Source organism: Zea mays, chromosome 9, assembly GCF_902167145.1.
Source record: "Zea mays cultivar B73 chromosome 9, Zm-B73-REFERENCE-NAM-5.0, whole genome shotgun sequence".
Taxonomy (NCBI): domain Eukaryota; kingdom Viridiplantae; phylum Streptophyta; class Magnoliopsida; order Poales; family Poaceae; genus Zea; species Zea mays.
The window spans coordinates 153519183-153535822 of record NC_050104.1 but is presented as its reverse complement, the minus strand read 5'-3'; the positions used below and the strand labels follow the sequence as shown (position 1 = coordinate 153535822).

The 16640-nt window shown below is 46.1% G+C and overlaps 2 protein-coding genes across 8 annotated transcripts; both read left to right on the top strand.

Annotated features, from left to right (window-relative positions):
* Positions 1-360: 360 nt before the first annotated feature.
* Positions 361-5647, top strand: LOC100502286 (Beta-glucosidase 11). 3 transcript variants are annotated; one of them, XM_008660758.4, is made up of 12 exons: positions 361-632; positions 3020-3086; positions 3238-3296; positions 3414-3489; positions 3603-3674; positions 3765-4108; positions 4201-4316; positions 4421-4644; positions 4734-4765; positions 4871-4973; positions 5071-5183; positions 5269-5614. In XM_008660758.4, the coding sequence occupies exons 1-12, from the start codon at positions 483-485 to the stop codon at positions 5272-5274; spliced, it is 1362 nt and encodes a 453-aa protein (XP_008658980.1). In that variant the 5' UTR covers positions 361-482; the 3' UTR covers positions 5275-5614. The 3 variants fall into 3 exon arrangements, with proteins under 3 accessions (XP_008658980.1, XP_008658979.1, NP_001183692.1); XM_008660757.3 differs by having other exon boundaries at positions 5071-5179; positions 5269-5598; NM_001196763.1 differs by having other exon boundaries at positions 385-632; positions 3809-4108; positions 4421-4765; positions 5071-5179; positions 5269-5647.
* A 654-nt stretch (positions 5648-6301) lies between these two features.
* Positions 6302-16628, top strand: LOC100276923 (uncharacterized). Of its 5 annotated transcripts, none has more exons than NM_001407140.1 (11): positions 6302-6382; positions 6498-6685; positions 6772-6838; positions 14109-14447; positions 14534-14618; positions 14723-14764; positions 14887-15055; positions 15318-15370; positions 15532-15750; positions 16014-16056; positions 16172-16628. In NM_001407140.1, the coding sequence occupies exons 4-11, from the start codon at positions 14227-14229 to the stop codon at positions 16207-16209; spliced, it is 870 nt and encodes a 289-aa protein (NP_001394069.1). In that variant the 5' UTR covers positions 6302-6382; positions 6498-6685; positions 6772-6838; positions 14109-14226; the 3' UTR covers positions 16210-16628. The 5 variants fall into 5 exon arrangements, with proteins under 5 accessions (NP_001394069.1, NP_001144089.1, XP_008658400.1 ...); NM_001150617.2 differs by having other exon boundaries at positions 16014-16060; XM_008660178.4 differs by having other exon boundaries at positions 6338-6685; positions 14971-15055; positions 16148-16628.
* The last annotated feature ends 12 nt before the right edge of the window (positions 16629-16640 follow it).

Below are 16640 nucleotides of genomic sequence, written 5' to 3'. Positions count from 1 at the left end.
TATTTATAGGCACAAGACGCATGGACAAAATTACATTCATGTTCCTAATATTTACTGTTGACCATAAGGCAAGCTGTCGAGAACTAAGCAGTTTTTTCTCCTTTAGGCCGGTTTCTCCTTCCACCATTGTCATTGTGCTAAGCCGAAGCTCCTTCAGCCACAACTTCAGAGCTAGTTTGTCCCTCCTTCAGACCATACCTTCATATTATGCAGACCTTTATCTTAAAGCCGAAGCTTTCTGTAACAATATGGTATATAAAAAACATATTAGTTAAGTTTTTTAGGACCTTCGGAAGAGTAAGGCCCCCAACAACTACATTAGATATAAATACAGTTGGTAGCTTGGCGTGGGACGCCGCAGAGGCACAGCGCCACAGACCTCCCTCCCAGTGGTCGATTCTTTGCTTGTAGCTAGCTGTACCAGCCTCTCTCTCTCCGTCTCTTGTGTTGAAGGGGAGACAGAGAAGGGTAGGCGACACGCCATGGAACCGACAAGGCTGCTGCTTCTTCTCCTCGTTCTCGGCGTGTCGCTGCAAGGATGCATTGCGCAGGGCGGCGGCGGCGCCGGAGGGCTCACGCGGGGGAGCTTCCCCAAGGGATTCGTCTTCGGCACCGCCTCCTCCGCTTACCAGGTCTGCGACTTTCACTTGCAATTTCCCTCTTGAACCTTGAGGTTTGTATTAAGCGGGCCAGCATTTCAAAGATACCCGCCGGACCCGGACCCGGCCCCTACAGTCAACGCATGCATGCATAAAAAAGTTTCTGAGTAGGGCTTGATGAAGCGGGCATGCACGCAGCAGCACCACCAGATCAGCCAGCCCAATATTAACGGGGCTGGTACGTACTGTACTGGATCCTCAGTCGTAGGGGTGAAAACGGGTAGGGTACCCGAAACGGGTATCGGATACGGATACTGATTCGGGACCATTTTTCGGATACGGATACGGGTATTTTTTAGATTCGGGACGGATACGGGTAATACCCGGATAGTATGGCTTCGGATTCGGGTCGGATACGGAGCGAGTACTACCCGGTAAATACCCGGATATTCGGGCCGGATACGGGTACCCGGAATTCGGGTACCCGTTTTTTCTTTTTCTGCAAAATAATATAGTTATAAAATCATAACTTTTACATATGAAATCGGATGAAGATAAAGTTTATATGAAAATTGTAGAGCTCGAAGAGATCTATAACTTTGTAGTACATCACATTTTTGTTTAAACATATCTTTAGGCCAAAATCATTAAAATAATGTCTAAATTTATATCAAAATAATAGACTTTATCATTTTCATGTGGGGACTTAAGATTATATCCATGTGGGAACTTAGGATTATCTTTTTATAAACTATTTATTAATATTGGTAACTTATTTGCAATTTTCGGTCGACGCTACAATATTTTTATGAATTTAATTGTATTTTGATGATTTTCTACAACAAGAAATTAATAATACACCAAATAGCCTAAAAAATTCATGAATTTTTACGGGGACACAACATATATCCACATATAGTTCTCAAAAACATTTGGACTATAAAATCCACAAGATGTTGGTGTTTCTTCCATTCTACTCCCACTTATTGCGTGAGTTACATGTGAAATCATTTTATGTATCGAAGTTTCAACATAATTAATATTTCACTTATCATTTTCATGTGCCGACTTGAGGTTTTATTTGAATAGAATGTTTAGTTGTTTTGGTAAGCTTTTTGCAATTTTGGATCAAAACTAGTGTATTTATGAATTTTAATTATACTTTGATGATTTTATGTAGAAAGAAATTAATAATGTATAAATAGCCTCAGAAATCTATGAAATTATACGAAGGTACAACATATGGCCACATATAGTCATAAAAAATAATGGGACCATAAAATCCACAGGATGTCAACGTTTCTTCTATTTTATTTCCACTTATTGCGTGAGTTACACGTGAAATCACTCTAAGTATCCAAGTTTCAACATAATCAATACTTCACTTTACCATTTTTACGTGGGAACTTGAGATTATCTTCTATTAAATGCTTATTAGTATTAATTTACTTGCAATTTCGTGGTCGAACAAGAATATTTTTTGATAACCAATTAATGCATTATCCGACAAGTATCCGATATCCGATCAAATAATATCCGTATCCGTCACTTATCCGCCCGGATAAATATCCGGTCCCTATATCCGTATCCGTCCCGTTTCTAACTATCCGTATCCGATCCCGAATCCGTTTTAAATACATTAGGGTAGGATACAGGATGAGCTAATATCCGTCCGTATCCGCCCGTTTTCACCCCTACTCAGTCGATCCTCCTTTTCTCCTGTCTGTTCGTGCTTCATCGCGGAAAGGAAAATTCGGCGGACACGGCCGAAGACGGCGCCAGCCTCCGCGCGTCCGCTTGCGCAGGTCGCCAGACGCCAGCCTCGCATCACGAGCGCATGTCCGTCGCCCTGCCGCTGCCCCCACAGCCCACGAGGCAGCAACAGGCCACATCACTGGAGCGTGGGGATCGCAGCCCCCTATGCAGCCCCCTCCCCTTGCATGCCGTCTGTAAGGGACACTCTACGACCGCAGCGGTGCTCCTACAACGTTCCCTACGCGTCGGCTCCTTTCTCTCTCCACACAGATTTAGCGTGTCACTGTTCATCACCCTAAACACTGTGCTGTGGGTCCACGAGTAATTGTTACTAGATAAAAAATTAATAGTTAATATAGAAAATGATATTTTATAGTTATAGTGGGGTATAAGAGAAGTATTTAGAGGGAACTACTGTGAGAGATGAAAAAATAGGGAGGGAAAAGTGATATAGGGGAAAAATTTAGAGGTAACAATTGCGGATAGCCTAAGCCAGCGAGCAGCTGCATACAGAAACCGGCCGTCGTCTGTTCTCCCATAGCTAGAGCCTGGTTGGGAGGGCAAAATGGTGGCAAGACGATTAATTCGACACTTGAGTTGTGCTATTATATTATTGCTGGTTGCTCATGACGACGGCTTGGATTCTGTTTTGTATATATATGCAGTACGAGGGAGCGGTGAAGGAGGACGGCAGAGGGAAAACCATCTGGGACAAGTTCGCGCACACGTTTGGTATGTATGACGATATGAGCCCTGCTTTATTTCATTCTCTCTCTCTATCTCTCTCTCATGCACGCATCTCTACCTGCTGCTCAAACACGATATGCCCCCCCCCCCCCCCCCCCCCCCCCCCCCCCCCCCCCCCCACTGCTATCGTGTGCAGGGAAGGTTGCAGACCTGAGTAACGCCGATGTCGCGGTCGATCAGTACCACCGGTTCGAGGTAGACCTGAGCAGCGCGCGCTCTATTATATTATATTGCTCTCCATTAATTAATTAATTAATTAATTACATATACAGCATCGATCGATTTTAATTACTTGGACTTGTTCAAATGCAGGAGGATATACAGCTCATGGCGGACATGGGGATGGACGCGTACCGCTTTTCGATTGCCTGGTCGAGGATTCTGCCCAGTAATAATAAAAAGTTTATTTTTCTTATTAGCTAGGCACACACACCGAACGAACGATGGTCTTTTTCTTGGCTGGTGATCATGAGCTGGTATTTCTTTTCCTCTGTTCATCAGATGGTACCGGCCAAGTCAACCAGGCCGGCGTCGACCACTACAACAGGTTTATCGATGCACTGCTATCGAAAGGTATGTAGCTGACATGCATATACATATATAGCTTATTATATATATAGTGACATATATTGTGAGAGATCGTCTTTCTTTGCATTGGATCAGGGATTGAGCCATACGTGACCCTGTACCACTGGGACCTCCCCCAGGCCCTGGAAGACAGGTACAACGGATGGCTGGACAGGCAGATAGTGTACGACTTCGCCGAGTACGCCGAGACATGCTTCGAGGCCTTCGGAGACCGCGTGAGGCACTGGGTCACGCTCAACGAGCCGCACACGGTCGCCGTCCAGGGCTACGACGCCGGGCTCCAGGCGCCGGGCCGCTGCTCCCTGCTGCTCCACCTCTACTGCAGGTCGGGGGACTCGGCCACCGAGCCCTACGTCGTCGCCCACAACTTCATCCTGGCACACGCCAAGGTCTCCGACGTGTACAGGAAAAAGTACAAGGTGAGCGCTCTGAGAGCCGAGAGGGATTTCATTCATTCCTTCAACCAACGTATAAAACGTCACAGTTTGGTCTCTGCTTCCTGCCTAGCTAGGCGGCTCAGAACGGAGAGCTTGGGATAGCGTTCGACGTCATGTGGTTCGAGCCGATGACCAACACTACCGCCGACATCGAGGCTGCCAAGAGAGGGCAGGAGTTCCAGCTCGGATGGTGAGGGAGTTTCATTCATTGGCACAATAATGAGTTTTTGTTGTTGTTGTTGTTGTTGTTCTGAAACTGTAAACAAACGGCCGGGCCCCCACCAATATAATTAGGTTCGCGGACCCCTTCTTCTTCGGCGACTACCCGGCGTCGATGAGGTCGCGGGTCGGCGACAGGCTGCCCAGGTTCACGGCGGCCGAGGCCGCGCTCGTCAAGGGGGCGCTCGACTTCGTCGGCATAAACCACTACACCACCTACTACACCAAGCACAACAGCACCGACCTCGTGGGCCGACTGCTGCACAACACCCTGGCGGACACCGGAACCATCAGCCTCCGTACGTGAGCCTGAGCCTTCTTCGTTCCTCCACACCGCCTTCGTCCTTCTCTCAATGGACTAACGACGGTTGTTGGTTCTGCATCACAGCGTTCAGGAACGGGAAAGCCATCGGTGACAGGGTGAGTTGGATCAATTCCACACGTACATACCACATGCATCGGCATCCTCCTCCTCTCCGATAGCATTGGGATCCATTCGTTCGTTCACGTGTTGCGCATCTGCAGGCCAACTCGATCTGGCTGTACATCGTGCCCAGCGGGATGAGGAGCCTGATGAACTACGTCAAGGAAAGGTACAACAGCCCGCCGATTTACGTCACCGAAAACGGTAAGAGAAGGCCGCCATGGCGTGGTGGGTGGGTGCTCGATCTGAAATGTGGCGCGCGCTCTCTCTAGCTACTCATCGATGTGACCTTCTGGTGCAGGGATGGACGACGGCAACAGCCCCTTCACCTCCATCAAGGACGCCCTCAAGGACAGCAAGAGGGTCAAGTACCACAACGACTACCTCACCAACCTGGCTGCCTCTATAAAGCAAGTACATACTGCTCGATCAGGATCAGACTAACAACAACTGGCTGTTCGTTCGTTCGTAACAAGCTAGGGATCGATGTCGCTTGCAGGGATGACGCCTGCGACGTGCGTGGCTACTTCGCCTGGTCGCTGCTGGACAACTGGGAGTGGACGGCCGGCTACTCCTCCAGGTTCGGGCTCTACTTCGTCGACTACAAGGACAACCTTAAGAGATACCCCAAGAGCTCGGTGCAGTGGTTCAAGAACCTGCTGGCCTCTAGCTGAAGCCTCGATGGATATATATATACTGCATTGTCATTTCCTTCTTTAATCTTCATGGCCTGCCCAAGTGGCCATCTGAAACCATGCATGCATGTACGCTGTGGCGTCCCCTTCTGGATGCCTTCTCCTTTCATCTATATAGCCACGATACAATACAAGTTGCCTGGAAGAAAACTATCGAGGCGAAATAAAGTCAAGGCAATACTTAAAATCGATGCACAATAACAAAGTAAATAAGACGACACTCTAAAAACAGAGCCGACGTTAAATCTGAAATAGATCAATATATCATCCCAATGCTTTGTCAGTCGCTGTAGAAAGACATGTACAACCTCTCGATCTATATAAATACATGCCATAATAACACATCAAGCCATCAACTATAAGCACATCTTATAAATAGCGTCGCGGCAGCACCGTCACCATTCACGCCACAACAACCCACCACTAACTAAGCTTGCAGACATAACACGTCATGACCATATCGTGAAAGCTCGACTCCCACTCCAACTCTAGTGATAATTCCGGTGAGGAATTTCTTATTATCCGTTCATCTTCTAGGGTAATCTAGAATATCGTCGTGACCGGATCGACGAGAGCTTCGTCACCACGCTTTCGGTTCGTGGATCTCTGATTCATCGTCAACCTGCGAGAAAATCGATGTGTCCATAGCTCGGTGCCTTGGTTTCTGACAGAAAAAATGTGTATACGATTTTTTTCATCAGGAGATGTTTAAAGACAGTAGTGGTACCAATCTGTGTAAAAGAAGGCCCAGGGCCCAAGCTACCATCACAACACAAAGCCCACAGGGCGACTCCAATCCGTCCCCATCGGCCGCCAGCCTCTCCCTCACCACCCCCAAGTTCACCTTTCTCTTCTAATGGCTTCAAGCCGGCGACAGCAGCAACAATGCGACGTTCATTTCACCGTTTGCTTCCCGAGGTCCGACAGTAGGAGACTGTTTGGTTGCTGGTTGCACGTTTTGTCCGTGATCCGTTAACGGTGTTATCTATTTCCTTTAATTTTTTGTTTGGTTGGACCGGCCCGTAGCGACCAGATACGGTCATACGGAGCCACAGTTTGTCGTTACTGCTCCCAGCCAGCGTGAACCGATCCCACGGAGCTCATCCCACAGGCCACAGCACTCCTCCGGTACTCCCCTCGCACGACTTCACGAGCGCGGTCGACTGCCGCCGCCACCACCGCCGATCTGCAAGGTCCCGTCGACCACCGCCACTCTGCAAGGTCCTCTTCATCTCCCTCCTCAATCCCTCTCTAGCGAATCTCCCTTCAAACCCTAACCTGCACTTTGTTCTTGGTTTGGTTTTTAGTGAGGGGAAAGAGGCAAGATTGAGGAGGGAAGCATCGCTGGTGTATCCGCCGCCACATTCGTCGCCGGTGAGGATCACCCCCTTCCTCTATCCTCTCCCATCTCCCTCTCCTGTTGTTCAATACCTCTCGTCGTCCGTCCGTCAGGCGTCGTACCATCCTCCACCCCAACAGGCCAACCGGGCGCCGACGGTCTGTCTCGGTCCCGTAATAATATCTCACCAATCACCCACGGCCCACAGATTGACAGACCTCGGTACTAGTACTCCTAGATAGCATCGAAAGCATGCTGTGTTGTGTGACACCCCTGGGCCGCCGGCGCGTGCTCGCCGGGGCGTGAGGTCGTCGGAATCGCCCGCGAGGGACAGGGTTGGCACGGTAAGTGGTTGGTTCTGTTTCAATTCTGTTGTGAGATGATTCCCTGCCAACTGGCGATTACAGACTTTAATAGACACTTAACCCTGTCTAGCCCAATACTAGAGATCCACGAGATTACATACTCTTAATCCGGCCCACGGCCCACTTAGCTAGGGATTAACTAGACTTACTGCTTCCGCTGTGACATTTCCCCCCGCTTCAGAATCCGCTTGACCCCAAGCGATTGCATCCGGGAACCGGGTCTTGACGACGTAGTAATCCTCCCATGTAGCAGCTTCTGTTGGAACATCTGACCACTGAATCAGCACCTGAGGGACGGCGTGACTTCCCTTGCGGACCAAACGCCGATCCAGGATAGCCACCGGGACGATGTCTGTCTTGGTCAGATCAGCCACTCGAGGCAACACTTTGAACACTGGGGTGTAGTTGGGATGAAATGGTTTCAGCTGAGAAACATGAAACACTGGGTGCACCTGAGCCTCTTCAGGTAACTCAAGCTTGTACGCAACTGGCCCAATCCGAGCAAGCACTTTGTAGGGTCCAAAGAATTTGAAGGCTAGCTTAGGACAAGGCCTATTCACCACAGTCTTCTGAGCATAAGGTTGAAGTTTAAGCAGTACCAATTCCCCAACCTGAAATTCCCGTGGAATACGCCCCTTGTCTGCCAATTGTTTCATTCTGTTCTGTGCTCGAGCTAGGTGTTCCTTGAGAAAACCTGAGAATTCAGCCCTGGTTTCCAGGAACTCTTGCACAGAAATGTCCCCACCCGTGCTGGAAGACGGAATAGCCAACATAGGAGCATCATAACCATAAAGGGCCTTGAAAGGAGTGCAACCCAAAGCTGAATGGACAGAAGTATTATACCACAGTTCTGCCAGAGCTAGCCATGATTTCCACTTGGATGGTTGAGAGTGGACAGCACATCTGAGATACATCTCAACACATTGGTTCAATCTCTCACTTTGTCCATCCGTTTGGGGGTGGTATGCCGTGGACATGAGCAGCTTAACATCTAACAGCTGAAACAAGCATTTCCAAAAGGAACTAGTAAAGATTTTGTCCCTATCCGACACTATAGTCTTGGGGAGACCATGAAGTTTAACCACTTGGTCCAAGAAAACCTGAGCCACCCCTGCAGCAGAGAATGGATGTTTTAAAGCAATGAAATGTCCATACTTGGTGAACCTGTCGACCACCACAAGAATAGTGTCGAACCCATCAGATTTTGGTAACCCTTCAACAAAATCCATGGCAATATCCTCCCAGGCTCCATTGGGAATTGGAAGGGGCTGTAACAGACCTGCTGGATGGGTGCGTTCAGATTTGGCTCGTTGACATGTAGCACACTGCTGCACAAACTGAGTAACGTCCGTTTTCAGGCCCCGCCACCAAAAAACTCTTTTGACCCTGAGATAGGTTGCTTGGACCCCTGAGTGACCCCCCTCAGCACTGTCATGGAGAGCAGAAATGAGTTTGGTGCGAAGAGCTGAATTGGCACCAATCCATATTTTTCCCTCCCTCCTTATAATGCCTTGTTTCAGACTGAACCCATTCTCATCGGGATTCTGAATCAACAGATGTGTGATTAACTCTTGTGCTTCAGAATCAGTTGCATAAGAGTTGATGACCTCCTGCACCCAAGCTGGTTGTACCTCTGAAAAAGCGGCCAACTGCATTACAGTGCTTCGCCTAGAGAGAGCATCAGCCACCAAATTCTCTGTTCCCTTTTTGTAAACTATCTGAAATTGCAAACCCATCAGTCTGGCCATAGCCTTCCTTTGCAACTCAGATTGCAATTGTTGATCATCCAGAAAAGTTAAAGATTTGTGGTCAGTTTTTATGACAAAAGGGCTCCTCTGCAGATACTGCCTCCGCTTCTCGACTGCCATGATCAGTGCGAGAAATTCCTTCTCATATATCGATAGATGTTGATTCTTTTCGCCCAAAGCCTTGCTAAGGTATGCTATTGGCCTGCCTTGCTGCATAAGCACTGCCCCCAGCCCATGGTTACTGGCATCTGTTTCCACCACAAAAGGAAGATCAAATTTAGGAAGTGCCAGAACCGGTGTAGTGGACATAGCTGTCTTTAAAGCCTCAAAGGCTGCCTGAGCTTCTGCATTCCATTGAAACCCATGCTGCTTTTGCAGCAACCTTGTGAGGGGTCTTGCTATACCCCCATAGCCACTCACAAACCTTCTATAATACCCTGTGAGTCCTAGGAAGCCCCTTAATTCCGTGATATTCCTGGGTTGGGGCCAGTGTAGCATAGCCGCTGTCTTGGAAGGGTCTGTGGCCACGCCCTCTCTGGATATGACATGCCCCAGATACTGAAGCTCCTGTTTCACAAAGGCACATTTCTTATACTTCAGAAAGAACTGATTATCCCTGAGTTTGGTAAACACCAGTCTCAAATGCTTATAATGCTCTTCCAAACTTGGACTGTAAACGAGGATGTCATCCAAAAAAACCATCACAAACTTCCTGAGAAAAGGTTCCAACACTGTGTTCATGGCACACTGAAATGTTGCTGGGGCGTTGGTCAAGCCAAAAGGCATCACCCTAAACTGGTAGTGTCCCATATGTGTCTTGAACGCGGTCTTATACTCATCCTCCACTCCCATCCTGATTTGGTGGTATCCTGCGGTCATATCCAGACTAGTAAAGAATTGAGTCCCTGCCAGTTCATCCAATATCTCCTCAACAAGAGGCATAGGGAACCGATTCTTAATTGTCATGGCATTTAATTTTCTGTAGTCCACACAGAATCTCCAACTACCATCCTTCTTTTGTACTAACAACACAGGAGATGCGAAAGGGCTGACACTAGGGACCACCAAACCTGCAGCCAAGAGCTCAGCCACCTGCCTCTCAATCTCGGTTTTGTGGAAAGGTGAATATCTGTAAGGTCGAGAGTTAACTGGAATAGACCCAGGCAGAAGTGGAATAAAATGGTCATACAACCTGGAAGGTGGTAATCCAGATGGTACCGCGAACACATCTTTGAACTCCTCCAACAACAATTGCAAGGGCTCCTGAAATTTTTTGTTCTCTGTCTCCTGAACTTGTTCCAGTATCACCATTACCCAAACCTCATTTCCTTTCATCCACTTAGTCAGCTGCAGTGCTGTTACCTGATTTACCTCTTTATTCTCATTCCCATCTCCTCTCAGTTGCACCTGCACTCCTTTATCCCAAAAAGTCAATACCTTATTTTCCCAGTCACACTCCATTGGACTGTGAATTTTCAACCAATCATAGCCAAGTATAGCATCATAAGCTTCCAACTCCAGCACTCGCATATCCGTGTTGTAAGTATGTCCACCTGACCACCATGATAGGTTTGATACCTTGCTGGAACTCGACATCACCTCTCCATTGGCCACTTTTACTTTTATATCTCGGCATTTCTCAGTTTTCAGCCCCAATTTCTCCACCATAGTCTGACTGACAAAAGTAGTGGAACTACCAGAATCTACCAGTATGAGCATCACCTGATTCTGAATCAGAGCTCTTACTCTCATGCAACACTCATGGTCTGTTCCACTGATGGCATTTAACGACAGATTGTGGGACTCCTCTCGGTTCTGGTCCTCCTGGTCCAGATCATACAACACCTCATCCGACAACATCTGCCCCATATCTTCCACAGTTAAACTATGTAACTGAGGACCTGTTCTCTTGGAACATTTGGCCTGATGTCCAGGTTCATACTTCTCTCCACACCCAAAACATAACCCATTCATCCTCCTAAAATCCCTCAACTGCCTCTCCTTCATCAGCTCAGATGATCCTGCTATTGCCTTGCCATCACCCCTTCCAGCACCTCCCTGAAACTTGTTGGACTGGGCTCCCCTGACAAATCTATTTCCCCCCTTCTCCTGAATTTCCTGATGGATCTGGGCTAACATAATAGCTTTATCCACAGTCTTGGGTAACTGAGACATCACATATCCTTGGGTATCCCCTTTCAACCCTTTAATGAACTGGGACACATAGAATGTCTCACCTAACTTTGGATTGTGCACAGCAGTCAGGTACCTGCTATCTTCAAACGCCTGCACATAATCATCCAAACTGGTCCTCTGCGACAGATGTACTAGACTTCTCATCGCGTGGGAGTATTCCTCGGAACCGAACTTCTCCTGCACAGCCTGCACAAACTGAGGCCAAGTTCCCAACCCTTGCTCAATTTTGTACACCTGCATCCACCTTGCAGCTCTTCCTTCCATGTGCATAGAAGCCGAGGACGCCCACATGAACTCTGGAACCTGATAAATCATGAAATACTCCAAGCATTTGTTGATCCAAATCCCTGGCTCCACCCCTTGAAACTTGGGGAAAGACATCTTGGGCAAATCAATAGGACGAAAATTCCTGTCCCAACCAGCCTGATACTGCTCCCTCTCAGCATAATCCCGATCATCCCTTCTGAAGAACTCCCTCTCCCCGTGATCTCGACCTCCTCTTCTGAAGTTTTCTCTCTCGCCACGCTCCCTATCATCCCTTCTGTTACTTCCCCTCTCACCACGCTCTCGATCATCTCTCCTGTAACTCTCCCTCTCACCCTGCTCCTGCTCACCCCTTCTGTAAAAATCCCTCTCGCCTTTCTTCTGAAAATGGTTCTCTCTATCTACCTCAGTCTCTACACCCTCCATCTCTTTTGCCATCCACTCCAGACGAAGACGGGAAACGGCCTTACCAGTCTCATCCACCTGACGCGCCAGGATCTCACGCTCCTCCTCCGCCCTCTTTGAAGTATCAGCCGCCGTTTGTTGTCCCGACTCCAGCGACTCCAACCGCATCTCCACCCTCTCTAGCACTTGCATCATCCTTTCCCAGCGCTCTTCTCCCTTCTGTGCTGTTCCCGCCATGGCTTCAAGCAGCAGACGAGTCTGCAACGATGGCTTCGCTGACGGCGCCGTAGTGAAAATCTCCGAAGATCGACGGCTCTGATACCAGATGTGACACCCCTGGGCCGCCGGCGCGTGCTCGCCGGGGCGTGAGGTCGTCGGAATCGCCCGCGAGGGACAGGGTTGGCACGGTAAGTGGTTGGTTCTGTTTCAATTCTGTTGTGAGATGATTCCCTGCCAACTGGCGATTACAGACTTTAATAGACACTTAACCCTGTCTAGCCCAATACTAGAGATCCACGAGATTACATACTCTTAATCCGGCCCACGGCCCACTTAGCTAGGGATTAACTAGACTTACTGCTTCCGCTGTGACATGTTGCTGCATCACTGCTTCTTGAACGACATCTGCTGCCACTCTTCCTATTTTAGTATTTATCTTGAACAACATCATTGCTTCTACATACCAGATTATTTATACGACACTCCATTGTTTTGCTGCATGCGAATGTAAACTATACAACATGTCATTTCAGAACTATTCCATCTATAAGCTATCCTCGTCAGTAGCAGCTAGCAGGAGAAAAGGATAGTTTTTAGGGGCAACCTAGCAAGTTGTACTAATATGGCCTTTCAACTTTATGACATACTTCTGCCTTTTTTTCTAAAAAAAATGGTGTGGTATAGTTATTTTATTTTTATTGGTAGGAGAGGTGTCTGCGTTTTTAGTCTGTACTCTGTCTTCCATATGTTCATGACTTCATGTGATTAACAGAAGCATGCTTAGAGCTAATACCTCTGTCTCCAAAAAAGACAGATTATCTAGTTAAAGTCAAACTACCTTTAATTTATAAAAAATAGAATTGTCTGTCAAAGCTATCTAGTTAAAGACAGATTATCTATTTTTAAGCAAACGGGTTGACCTTGGTTGTCTGACAAAGCACCCCAGAAAAGTCCTAGTTCAGGACCTTCTACTTGCTAGCAATTTTCTGCTATATATTCAGAAGAGAGCCCATCTGTACATATATCATGTTCGGTTGGGTGCTTGGATGCTAGTAGTCAGTAGTGCACTACTAAATTGTCTGAATCAGATGTCTGGATTGCTATCAAGCTTATTCCTAGAACATGGTAGAAATTTATACCTGCTACAATTAGAACCATATGTTATATACTCTAATAATATATGTTGGTACTTAATGTTGAATTTTCAACGTACTTTGGAACAGGATATTTACAACTAGGCTGAGGTCATGATGCTATCAATCTCATAAGGAACTTGCTGCCATTTTAGTGCTACTGTTTTTCTCATCTCAATTATTTACTTGATTATGATGTCTAGAAAGAAACCACTTTAACTGCATGTGCCACTTTTACATGTGTGATTGCAGCAAATGGAGATTCTGATGTGTGATTGCATAAGTTGTTGACTTACCATCAGTGTGATATTGTTTGTTTGTATGGCCATATGTATATTGACCTTATTTTTGTTCTGCACATCCTTACACTCATGTTGTATTCTTATTCTTCCTTAGATGAGGATCAAAGGAAGAAATGAGGAGTCATCAGCAAATTTCACCTAAGAATCTTGCAAATATTTGGTCGAGAATCATTGTTACAACAACATGTGCTATATTGTTCATTTGAGCTTATGAATTTAATTTACTGGATTAATGAGTCATTTGAAGCTCTAATTTCATTCATTCGTATACTGAATTTATGTGGCATTTAAAGCCCTAAGACTTGTTATAATGTTATCATTTCAAATTTTATATATATCAAAATTGTGGTGTGTTCTGTTTTATAAATTATTATATATATAACTGGACAAGCAGCAATAGTTATTAGAACAATATTCAGCAGTGCTATTGCTATTGCTGGGCGCCAGGTGTTAGCAGTGAAGGCTGCAGAAGATCAGTGAGGCTTTCGAGAAATGTTACCAAACAGCCCAATGGGAATTGGATACATTAACGTTAGCTAACCAAACATATATTGCTTTCTGTTGCACTGTATCCGATAGCATTGGGATTCGTTCACATCACGTTAACCACTCCCTCCAATGAACCAAACACCACCTAATTTCTAGCCTAATTGTTCCTTCATTTTGTTTGCAGGGAGCCAGCCCATATTCGAGACGAGGTCGAGCTTTGCTGCCTTGGCGAGCTTCAGTCGAATCAAGGTTGAGCCTGGCGGCAGGCCAGTAAACAGAGCAACGCAAAACCCTTCGAATCAATGGAGACCTCCGCAGCAACCCCGACCCGGCCGCCCCACCCGGCGGCCGCTTCCCCATCGCCGTCGCCCTCGTCGTCGCTGAGGCTGTGGAGGTCAGCGGCGCAGCGCAACGTGCGCAATCAGTGGTCCCGTCTGAGCGCCGCCAAGGAGCAGTGGCTGGCCGCCGTTGCTGATGGCCGCGCCCACGCCTCCGCGCTCGTCAACGCCCACCTCTGCCGCAGGCAGGCCTCCTTTCTCTCTGCGTGGGGTACTTCCGAGTTTGAGATTTGGGACATGGATCACGGAGTTGCGTGGGGTTGGCTGTCAGGAACATGCCAGCGACGGATTTGGGGGTGCTCAAGGATATGCCGGGGATCCGCGATAAGGCTAACTCCAAGTTGGTGCTTAGAGAGGTAGTAACACCTTGGCCACCAATTCAGTGTAAGATTTACTTCACAGCGTGATTTAGTTGGCCATTATGCTGCTAATCTTTGATTTTGTTGCTTGCTTGGTTTAGGAGCAATACAGTGGGATGCTTCTGTCGGCCTACAAGGAGATGGTAATTTACCACTACAAAGTTATGCTGATTCAGTTACTAAAAATTTAGATCCCATAGTGCATGGCATTAAGGTAGTTTGGTGTCAACTCCAATAATATTTTTCTCCATTACTCTGTTGATAGGTCCGTCAGCTGTCCTACTTGGTTGAAGCTTCCCATTCTATGCGCTGTTTTTCTAAAGCAGCTCCAAATTGCTCCATCACACAGTTTTCTGACCGCCAAGATAATTTGAATGATTCAGGGGATGGTGGAGGAGCCCCAGTATTCAAATGGTTCTCCATATTAGAATTTGGTGGGTAAATCATCTCTTCTATGGATTAAGTCACTACTATGATCTTTCGTCTGTTGGGTGTGACAATGATCTCCAAACCCATCTGATTGCCTTTTAAAAGTTCAAAAGGTCAAATGAGTTTGATTTAGGAAGACTACTCAGAGCACTATATATTCTCATATTTGAGGATGCCGGTCAATATCTGAGACACTGCACATATTAATGTTTACATGTTTTAAATCCACATGATAAAAAGATATTATGTTTCCTTTAATCACCTCAGAGACTCTTGCCCAGGAGCTTGTTCAGATGTTTGTTTCAGAGCAAAAGTTGAAGGTACATCATCCCTCTTTATACGGTGATTTTGCCAATAACAGAAAAATTCTTTTATTCAGTATCTGTGTTTAGGTTCTTTTGTAAATCGGATTTGTTTTACTTGCCTGCATTATTCTCTTTTGGAGAAGTTTCCTGACAATGTAGATCGTTTATATTTGTAGAGGCTGCTACTCTTGGAATTTCTCTCGATTGCTTTAAAGGAAGGTGTAGAACTCCAGACATCATTAAATTGGGGTGATGAACTATATGATGGTGAATCAAATGAACTTCAGAGTATTGGCCTTCAGTCAGGAGATGCCTACTCACCGCCTGAAAATTGGTGTGCAGAACGTTTAGGGAGTCAGCGACCTGGCAATCTCCCTCTGCATGAAGTTTTACAGGTTCTTGTTTATTGTTTGCAAAGTTCAATTAAATTTGTTCATTACAAATTGTTGCAGTTTATCTAGACACATGCATGTTATATACAAAACTGTTTCTTTCCTGTTATCTTATATCCTGTTTTTGGTAGGCATACTAAGTTGTCAATGTGTAAACAAATTATTTATAGAAGGATTGTCTTTGTATTAGATCAAATTTAGCTAGTTAAAGCTGTCATGCTTCGCAAACAATGTTATATAATTCTTGTTAACTTCCTGTTTTACAGGTTTATTTAACCACTTGGCATGCTAATATGAACATCAACCGGAGTAGGTAAACCATATTTTGCTATATTTTGACCTTTTGGACTTCATATGTTGACAAACAGAACTCGCACCTTGAATTTGGTTGTGATAACAGTGACGATTTCTTACATCATCTCAGAATTGGTGAAATATTTGAGCTTGTTGAGGAGGAGATGAAGATTAAACTGTCTTGAAGATTCCGATTCATTTTGTTTGGCTATTCATCAAGGAAGAAGAAATGGAAAAGAAAGATCAATCAGTTTACTATTCACCAGGTTTCTCTATCCAGTGTCTTTATCTGCCTTAGTAGAAGTCTTCAGAGCTTACCTATCATCTTAGAATATAGTACTGGTCTCCTTGTAACCCATAATATATTTTTTTAATCCAATGTTCGGTTACCCTGGAATCATATTGGGAGGAGAGCGTTGGACCAACATATGTTATTGAAATGAGATTTCCAAGTTATCAGGATCATTCGCCTAGCTTCAGGTTTGTTCTGTGCTGTTGTAGATGTGTAATATTTACTTCATTCGCCTGCTGTACAGATCTTGGTGACATGCTCGTGGAAAATGCATATTGCTTTTAGTGGTTTTTCATTACGCTTATGG